General features: G+C 33.2%; 2 protein-coding genes across 2 annotated transcripts; both read left to right on the forward strand.

Moving 5' to 3' along the window:
• Positions 1-6,551: 6,551 nt before the first annotated feature.
• On the forward strand, positions 6,552-7,471 carry TRIADDRAFT_60661 (uncharacterized protein; the record flags this gene model as incomplete). The annotated part of the gene is made up of 2 exons (XM_002116619.1): positions 6,552-6,614; positions 6,752-7,471. 2 exons carry the CDS (start codon positions 6,552-6,554, stop codon positions 7,469-7,471), a joined length of 783 nt encoding a protein of 260 aa, XP_002116655.1.
• A 2,009-nt stretch (positions 7,472-9,480) lies between these two features.
• Positions 9,481-10,325, forward strand: TRIADDRAFT_60662 (uncharacterized protein; the record flags this gene model as incomplete). Its single annotated transcript, XM_002116620.1, has 2 exons — positions 9,481-9,540; positions 9,648-10,325. The coding sequence occupies 2 exons, from the start codon at positions 9,481-9,483 to the stop codon at positions 10,323-10,325; spliced, it is 738 nt and encodes a 245-aa protein (XP_002116656.1).
• Between the last annotated feature and the right edge of the window lie 689 nt (positions 10,326-11,014).

Below are 11,014 nucleotides of genomic sequence, written 5' to 3' on the forward strand. Positions count from 1 at the left end.
ATGATCAGTGGGCACTGTTGAGTGTTGAGGGATTGCATAGCTATTCGTTCGGTTTAGTATCCAACTACGCTTGAACAGTATTGTAAAATGGTGCAACAAGTATAGCCTGATTCGGTCTCCAATGACTTGATAGCCATACCTTGCTTTGGTGGTGATGCAAGTCGTTTCACGTAGTCAATAAAGTACAAGACACGACCGTATTCCACGGTCACTCCACGTTGACATGGTTATGGATGACTGTACCACTGCGCAGTGCGCAGTGCGCTTTACTCTTCTACGTACGGTGCATAACCATCAACAATGTTCAATATCTGATCGTTCAAACCAGTCATTTCGCTTTACTCTTCTGTACAGTATTGTACTGTACTGTACATAACCATCTCCAATGTTCAATATCTGGTCATTCGAGCCTGTCATTTCCCACGACATGGCGGATCCAGAATTGCCGGTAAAACTGTTTCAGCGGCATTTTTGCATGTATTTTACAGGGAAATATTTGGGCCTACTGATCATGGACTACTATCGCTATACAGTGCATGGATTAGTCCATGGTGAGGTATTAAATGGAGTGGATGGTGTAATCCGTCGCCGGAATCGTATGGAATACAGTAATATCTAATCTACGGTGCTGTCAGGTACAGACTGTATAAATAGTACCTGTTGTTTGAAAAACAACATTTTTTTTAAAGCTATTTTTGAAATGCCATCCAAGTATGGCTGAGCCTTGAACCACTAGGACCTTGGAAAAGAACGATACAGTAACTGAAACTGTTACTAACAGCCCTGTTAGCCATTTAACAGTAATATTAAAAGTCATTATGTCACGCCGAACAATGATCTCGCAAAGTTGGAAGCCCTTAACCGATTGAGTACAAGCTGCATTGACATAAGTCCATTTAGATATAGTCGTTCCATACTCATCATGTCAATTCAGAATACCCTAAACCCCTAAATTAGCGATGCGATTGAAATTGAAGAGAAAAAAAATAGCTTACCTTTCTTATCTTCTTCTTCTGTGTCTTTTTTTTCAGCCCAAAATAATGGCACGATCTGATCAGATTGTTATTTGACTTGAAATCGGCCAAATAACCCTGCAGGAATTCACGTAGCTGTATCTTGCAATACAGTTGCGATAATTATGGAATTTGGAGGAGATTGGAAGCCAATTTATTACATCAATCTTCGATGCAATCAAATTGGCTTTCAATCTCCAACCAATCAGCTTGTCGGTTGCTTCAAAATCTCGCTCGGGCCATCAATAATAAATAATAGGCTGGAGTCACAGAGATCCGGATTGGGACCCGCGGGACGGACTCATTGTACTGTAGACTACAGTGTACAGTACAGCATAGTACGGTACATTCCATGAGACCATGCATAGACGCATGATTCATTGGTACAGGTGTGAACAATCATTATGGACATGCACTTTGTGCAGTACATTGTACTATTCAAAACAGTACTGTAGTGTACTGTACTGTACACTGTACATCTCAACCAGTGCACTGGGCACGGCAATGTGCTAACTACCCACACTCATTAGTGTGGGTAGTTAGCACATTTTGGGGTATTGCTATATTTCGTCTAGGTCTTTTAGCACATTTTTGGTTAATACCATATTGAGTGCTACTGTTCAGGGCGTATGACTACAGTAGTGAATTAATACAAAATTCCAATTCCAATTAGGACTTCTGTCATTTAGATATTAATTACAATTAGTAGTACAGTGAATTGCCATTATACTGCTTGGTGGATAGGTGGGGGCATATGCCGAGTAAAAATTGCATCTCCTATTTCAAGGGTTGTTTCGTATTTTACAACATCACTACCATATAATACCATATAGATATTGTATTTTGTTAGTATTATTATCATGTAATTAGGAGATGAAAACAAGAAGCATCATTTCAGTTTATTGGTGGATTCTACATAGCAGATGGTTATTATAACTGTAGCTATTTTACAAATAGATTAAAATTAACGTTATAATAATGCTATGGCAGCCCTATTTTTAATAGCGTATAGCTGTTATGAATTATTGGCCAAATAGTAGCTGTATACTCAATGTTATCCAATAGGAATGTAATCAAATTTTTTTAATTTATCCATTTGTGTTCAACTTTTCACGAATGTTACTAGCAGTTTCTAACAAAATCATGCAAACTTAAAATCGATCAACGATAGATCGCTCATGGACTTAGAGAATTCCTAGTGTCGCATTAATTTTAACCTTATCAATTGAATGCTTCAAAATTAATCACTGCTAACCAATATTGGTAACCAAATCACAACAGCTCTACAGTAACAACATCAATAGCAGAGTATCTTCAACTCTGTCTCAGTCTGCCATATATCGTCATTTGTATTGACTGGTTATGGAATAATAATAATAGAATCAGATATAAGCTTCTACAGTAGAAAGTGCAGTATAATCAATCAGGAGGCAATATCCGTTCATCCGATTTACTTCAATAAATATGTATGTTGTGATTTATGATGAGTTTGATCTTTATACTAGTAAAGTGATAATTAACATCCAACATAAACAACGATAAAGCAATAAAAGTAATGGATTCTTATGGTATAAAATGTTAATTTAAAGGAAGAGATAACCCGTTTTTGTAATAACTTTTTACTATCCACCAATTGAGGTAAATTAAATGTAGTGATACTAGGCAATAGGAAATTTTGAATACCGTTTTTAAATAATTTGTGTTTTAAATTGAGGCTAGAAATAGAAGAATCAATGCTGCAGTTTTCTTTCAATTAATTCAGAAGCCCATTTAATCCGTAAGCTAGCTATCAAAGTAGTAAATTTGGCTGGTAGTATAAACTGCGTAATGAAGTGTTACGGTATTGCGTTGCCTAAATTATAGAATTTAAGAAAGTATTATCACTGACAGTGTTTCAGTATTATAGTATAGTAAATGTTTACGTTAGACTAGTCAACTTGCCAGGAAGTAGTCTGTGACAGGAAGTTAATCTAACTTTTCATATCACAATCTTGTATATCGCTAAATCACTTTTCTTTTACATTGAACTCAGCAGAAGACTCCTAACTCATCTCGCTGAAGTTAGCTAACAGCTCTAGTTTAAATTAATTAAAAAATACTGTAAATATACAGCCTCCACCGAAAATCATTCCATTGAAGCCAGTTATTTTAGATAAAATTAGACATTTGTTTCAGTAGACATATACAAACATAAATCGTGTTATCAAGTCAAAAAAATGTCTTAAACCTTCTGAAAATGATTTTTTACACTATTTGACAGTAATATCAGCCTGTTCCGAAGTTGCTGCGACTTCGAATCAGAATCACTTTTCGTTTGGACAGTAATTATCTCCTATTACTCGAAAATGCTCAAATAGTAGCCTATCGTATGAGCTCTAATATCAATCTTTTATTAGGCGAATACAATTCCTCTATATCGCTATTTTGCCTTTTATTACATCATATTACTTTTATTTTAGCTTCTTATGGATTCACACCCTTTCGTTCAACTCATAATTGCAATATCGCGGTAGAAAGTGGCCTAACTAATCGTTGTGACTATGTAAGATTCTTGGCATTTATAAGCCCTTCTTTTCTCAAGATAATGCGATATATGCGTACGTGTATAGAAGTAGATTATATCAATATCAGAGGGCAATCATGTAGAAAGTGCATTGTACTATTTTATTGTTCTGATACACACCATCTCCATGTCGATTTCCATTTTACAACAAGCGATAGTAGTAAACTATCTTTCCAGAATGTTGTGAGCTACGAAGATGCATTTGGTCAACATCATCAAAACAAACCAAAATTGTCCTATGTGGCTAACAAATAATTCAACGACTGGCTGGTGAATAAGTGGGCCGTATGCCGAAAAATTTGTCTCCTACTGCTTTGGACAGCTAGATTGATATCTTAATGGATTAATGCTTTTACAAGTATTGAATGGTATATAAGTATTCAAATAGGGCTAATAGAGCAAAATTATAGTGTGTTCTAAACAACTTCTGCTTATTTGAATACCGAATTTTAGTATTTAATAGTTGATTCATAGAATTATTTATGAACTCGTCACTACAATTCAATATTCCCCTGGTAACTTATATTACTGCATCATGATGAAATAGCATAATTAATACAATTTTTTTTGTCAAGTTACTGCTTACTTAACTAGAAGATCAAAATAAGTAGCATCACTATAATTTTTTTTACCTACCTTGGACAGCAGATAAGTTTCACTGCTATAATTATTTTACAAGCTGATAGATTAGAATTAGCGGCATACTCGTATGTAAGGGTAATCTTATTTTGAAAACGTATAAGAATGTACTAAAGTCTGTCAGTTCCATCTATAAGTATTAAACACTTGACAAAGTAATAAAGTTTTGAAAATTAGAATCTTACAACGATCGATACAGTCGTAATTTGATTTATGATTTGATTTGTGAAAGTTTATTGCGCAATTATAGAATTTTACGTATTATTTACAAATCCGAGAATATTATCTACCGGAAATTATTTTAGTCAATCAGCTCTACTTCAGTAGATATAGATGCTATCTATAAAAATGGCAGTATCATCGGTAACAAAATCAATCGGATCTACTTTAATCCGAATGGTGAATTACAAAACCAAGTCATTTTCATCTTAATCAATAAAGTTATCGAGACCTTTTTAATATGTTAATGAAGATAACAAATAGTAATTAAGACTCGAATTTAAAAATGAGCTCAGACTTAAGCATATCTCATTAAAGGCATCGTGCCTATTTTGAACAGTACGGTACCTATTTGATATAAGCATAAACTTAATTAAGAAAGAGAGACAATCGGTCTTCGCCTTTATTATATTACATGTAGAAAGAATATCATTTCTACAAAATTGGCAATCATGCTAATTGTTATAAAAATAGAAGCCGTCTTAATACTTGGCAAGTAAAAAGCAGTTAAGCAGCTATTGAAGAAATTGAAATTTTTGCTTTGTTGAGTAAGGAGCTAACTATTATAATCAATTAAACTGCTAGTTCTGATGTTGTAACTTGTTCTATTCCGTGTGAATAATACTCCACTTTCAAGATAGCCTTCGCACACAATCTTTTATAACCTACTGTGATAATGCATTAATAAAAAACTGCTGAAATAGGTTATAGTCAATCCTATACTTTTTATAATCATTCGTTGATACTGTCAGAAACAAGTTAGTATCAATACTATGCTTAGAAATAGTTCTGTTAGGGTGGTTTTCCTAGTAAAAATAGTTTACCATCGTATTGTATTTATCTTTACTCTTATATGATTAGCATTTGGATACACTTAATAGTCTCTGTGCTACTATATTTAAGGCTCTTATTTTATTATTCTAAATGATCTTTGATCAGTACTATTTGCAAATCCTAATTTACAAGAACAGGTAAAAATAAGGATCTTACTTGCAATATAACATGGTAGAACATAATTACTAGGAGATAGTGTCGAGGCTGTCGGCTATGGCTCTAATTCAGTACTTACTACAAGTAGTTCATGCAGTACTGGAGTTGTCTTATTAGCAACTACTGTCGGCTAAACACTTTATGTACGCACTATCTATTATAATGCTTTCTATTTCGTTTATCAATATTAATCGAAATGATACACGAAACTATGCCTTATTCCTTATGTTGATTGTTTTAAAAATAGAAAATTTACTAAAAACTACTGTCTGCTAAAAACTTTATGTACGCATTATCTACTATAATACTTTCTATTTCATATGTCAATATTAATCGAAATGATTTCCTGAATAAGATGTATAAAATGTGGCTATGGTATTAATATCTTAACTGGATATCAAATTAAAATCGCCATAATCAATTAGCGATAGTTTTATCTACTATTTTACTTAATTTTATCACGTAGATATTCTGCTTTAAATTACTTTGTAGAAAATATGATAATTTGTACCTCAGCATTGCATTTCTATATGCCAATACAGTACGCCATACTAAGTTTTTTTTATTTGATGCTAATGTAGTTCGTATTTTGATAACTGATAAAATTAAAAAAACTCTCACTTCATTGTTCGCTTTATAATTCAGCATACGGTTATCCCGTTATGTACACGAAAGAATCTTTACTTTAACAAGTTTACTCGAGTAGAATAAAGGTCACAGCTGGTGATGAAGAATTTTTTTCTAGTCTATTCAATTACATTTAGAGAGAGAGGAAAGTGAATAATATAATCTAAATCAATCTCAAATTTAGTAGCTTACATTATAATTAATTATTGCAAAATTTGTTTGGGTTTCAAAGAGAGGCTGATGTAAGATCAGACGTAAAGCGATAGTTAATTACCGCCATCAGCTTGATACCCGGTCTATGATGTGTTGAGGTTTATGTATAACAATAACATTAGATGTAGACATTTTTAATCCTGCAATATATATAACTGCATCGCGCCCAATTGTTCATATTTTCCAGTTTAAATTGTAGAGAGTGTGTGAACTGCAGTTCGAATTCGAACACTATTCAATATTTTATTGCTTGTCTTCTTTTCTATTTTCTACCTTTAGCTAGAAAAATGTCCAGATTGATCGCATTTGTTGTTATCCTAGCTGCTATTGTACCCAATGGATTTTCTTCGGTATATTCTAGCTACATACTTAATGAAGAAACTCTTTTCTTTGCTGTTGCTATGCTTCATGATTACAGTAACATTTTTAGCAAATTACTATTTCTACTAATAGGACTAGTATTAAAATCATATTTTACTGTTGATAGGTGGTTATCAAGCATCGCGCTAAATCTTGTTATGAAGTCAAAGAGTATCTTCAAGCTAACGAGAATGGATTTTATAATCTATTCGATAGCTTAGGCAGTCCTTACACTACTTATTGCGATTTTGAATCCGATACACCATTTGTTTGGACCTTGATAGAATCGTTTTCGTTACAAGAAGCTCAAAAAACAGCTAATCGTAAAGGTGTGTATGTAAATCATCCTATCGGAGAATGTATTCTATCTTGGTCAGCATTTCGATTATCTAGACTCAGAATGGATACAATCATAAGCTCATATGGGACAACACACTATCGTACAACGTGCAATTTTAATTATGTTAATGGAACTGGATTAGCTAATCGTCGCGATTACTTGAGAGGGGAGATTTGTCGACGCAGTTATTTCCACAGTACTTGGGCATTAAATAGATATGGCCAACCGACGTATATATGCAACTACGTCGACTACGTCAATGTCCGTGGAACTACCTGTCGCAAGTGTACTGTTCCATTTGTTCGTCCTACAAGTAGCGTCCATGAACATATCGATCTTAGCATTGCAGCTTCCCATTGCAGTAAATTCACTCCTACCGATTCCATTTCCAATGAAGACGTTTTCGGACATTACGGTAATGCTAATCCGTTATTTTCATGTACGTCGAATGTGAATTCTACGACTAATTGGTGGTTAGGAGGTGCTTATATTGCTGAAGCTTTTTAAGCGTTTTATTACTATCAAAAACTTAATCATAATTTTGATAAGGATAGAACTTAAATTTATTTATCGCCGTCTCTACTTTAATTCAACTTAGAGCTGTGTACACTTTTTGTAGCAATTTATCTATCATTGTTTAGTAATCATCTTTCTAGATATGTAGCTATAATTTTGAAAATGAACAAGTAACTTAGTTATTTTAGCTGATAATGTGCCGTAGCAGGTTATCAATGTACGGTACATGAATGCATATCTCTGTGTACCCTAAAAAAGGAATAAAATTAATCTTTACACTCACTTGACAACTTGGTTTAATATCGCTTTATCCATGTCGAATAGTTGACAGATTCAATGAAGTCAAAAAGCTAAAGATATTCAAATAGTAGAACTAGTGTAGATTATTACAAAGTCATGCTGGTATAAGGTCTAACTTGCTAGAGATCTACTATTCTCTGAGCTACCGTACTATATCAGTATCATAAATTAAAGTTCAATATCTTTTCGTCTGGATTATGAGCTTTTTTAGTTCAAGTTCTATATCATGCTGAACCGCAAGTGCAATTTTGTAAATACCTTAAGAAATTATTTGTAGGTTAAATCTAGACACTTTCTAGTAGACACGAAGGTCTTACCCAACAATGTAGTGCTTACAGTAGGAGTGCCTATAATTCTCTCTGTCTAGCATTTATCCTCTATTATATTAATTGTTGATGGTTATATAAATACAATAATGGAATCATATCTACAATCTACAACGGAGAGAGTATAATTAAGCAGAAAGGAATACAATTAATTTCGCCTACTTCAGTGGGAAATTAAACTGTGTAAGTTTATTCAATAATAATAGAATCACGTCTACCGTATACATAAATGTGAGCATCATCGATTAAAAAGTATTAATCAATCAGATAAACTACAATAGAAAATTTAAATCATAAATGTTTATTTATTAAGAATAAAATCGTATATACTATTGATAAATATATCATCTAGATTGAAAGTCGAAGCGAGGCTATGCATAAACATGCCATATGAAGGTTATTGTAGCCATTTTAATTATTAATTAAATACGACCATCTAATGTAGGGCAGGCTTTCAAGAAAGTGTCAATTTATTTTACAGAAGTCTTTAACTTACTCAACGTGTGATTTCTTGGAATCATTCAGTAAAGTAATCGAAAGGTTATTAAGGCGTTGAATAAATGACAATAGCACGGGATTTCTGCTTCTCGTATTTAATCGAATAACTAACTTACGAATGAGGTGACAATTTTTTTCAACGCCTATTCGAAATCGCAAATCGAATTAACTTTTATTCTCTTAAGTTCTGATATCTCAGCAAGTTGTTTTCTTACTATCAATTCGATATTAATGGCTTTATGTAATAGAGCAGAAAAGGAATTGCAGTCATGATAAACTTTCAACAAGGTTAATCAAGGTTCATCGTTCTAAGAAAATCGTCATGAAAATTATACTTGATATCCAACCCAGGCAAATTTTAATCTTCTTATATTGATACACTTAAATCAGTGCAAGCTAAGGGATATACAGTATAAAAGAGCGAAATAACATATACATTAGACATTATTGACAATTCTGTTTGCCTTCTAAGCAATTGTTAATATTTGTGACAGTACTTGGTATAAATTATAAGCTTAGAAGAAGAAGTAACCCGCTTTTACAATTACTCGTTAATTAATATCCATCAAATTGAGGCAGACATTATTTGGTGTGATGTTAGACTAATAGAAAATTCAGATTCTATCTTGCATAATAGTGATTGTATTTTAAAGTAGAACATGGAATAAAGGAATAAACATTTTAGTGTTTTCCCATTAACACAGCAGGCTATTTTTAGTCCACAAGTGAGCCACTAAAATAGCAGAATACTGTTCGTAGTATAAAACCGCTCACGATTGAAATTAAGCTTACATTCTCCTCACACAATCTTGAATACAACCGCATCATTTTTATGCAAGTAGCGTAACATAAAATTCCTTACTTATATAATTCAAGATGGTCAAAATCTGGTCTCTCTTTGCTATTGTGGCTCTCTTACCACTTGTCATGCCAAATGTAAGTCTAATAGCTCAAGTTTAGATCGGATATACTCGTATACCTTTAGTAATTCTAATTCCCTTGATTTCGATCTGTAATATGAATAATGACGTTTACTTCTGTAGACACATCACAAACCTAAATCATGCTATGAAGTTAAACAATTCCTTAAAGCTACTGAAAATGGCTTTTTCACTCTTTATGATGCTAACGGTAACCCGTTCCGAAGTTTTTGCGATTTCGAATCAGAACCGCCTTTCGCTTGGACATTAATTGAATCTATGACTCTCGAAAATGCTCAAAAAGCACAACATAATAAGGGCTTCAGTGTCAATATCCCATTAGGCGAATGTCATACCTCTATGTCTCTCTTTCGCCTTCCATCCCATCATATGTCTTCTGTTTTATCTTCTTATGGATCCACACATTATCGTTCAACATGCAATTTCAATATCATTGAAGGAACTGGTCTAGCTAATCGTCGCGACTATATAAGATTCTCGGCATGTAGAGGTGCTTCTACTCTCAGTAATATAAACGGTGGCTGTGTAGAGGTAGATTATATCAATATCAGAGGGCAATCATGTAGAAAGTGCCAGATGCCATTTTATGCTTCTAGTTCATATCATCTTCATATCGATCTTAGTGGCGCAACAACTACTTGTAGTAGATTTGGTTTTACTAATTTTGTAGCCAATGAAGATGTGTTTGGCTACTATAACTCTCATAATCCAACATTTTCTTGTACTGCCAACAAAAATTCAACTACTGCTTGGTGGATAGGTGGGGCATATGCCGAGTAAAATTGGATCTCTCATTTGGTAACTGTCTATTATTTTTATTGTTTCAATTGGTTACTTGCGTAGCACATTAAATCGAATCGTAAGACTTTTAGGGCTAGTTAAGCTATATAAGTACCCTGAATTGCAGATATTAATAATGGCAGTTCTATAATATTATTTGTTATTAGCTCGTGATTCGAATTAAATATATACTTATTGAGACTCAAGGGCTATTCAGTGTTTACAACATAACCACAAAATGCTGCAAATAATGTATTTTGTTAGGATTATCGTGTAATTAGTAGGTTAAATTAGGAGGAGCATTCTAGTACATTTGTCGATTCGGGATAGCAAATAGCTATTATAACTGCATTTATTTTCGAAATAAATTACAATTAACGTTATAACTACGGCATACCAGCCCTATTTTAATAGCGTTTAGCTACTAAAAATTATTAGCAAAATATTAGCGGTATACTCAATGCTATAGAAGAAAAATTTAATAAAATCATCCACATTTATTAATTCGTGTCTAACTTTTCACGCATACTACTAACAGTCGTAACAAAGTCGTATAAACTTAAGTTTTCAGCGATAGATCACTCAGTCATTGGCTTAGAGTATTCATTATCTCCTATAACTTTTAACGTTATCAATTGAATGCTTAGAAATCAATTATATTGTTAGTCAACATTTCCACCTAAGTTACT

The sequence above is a fragment of the Trichoplax adhaerens genome, genomic scaffold (genome assembly GCF_000150275.1).
Source record: "Trichoplax adhaerens TRIADscaffold_17 genomic scaffold, whole genome shotgun sequence".
NCBI classification, from domain to species: Eukaryota; Metazoa; Placozoa; class Uniplacotomia; order Trichoplacea; family Trichoplacidae; genus Trichoplax; species Trichoplax adhaerens.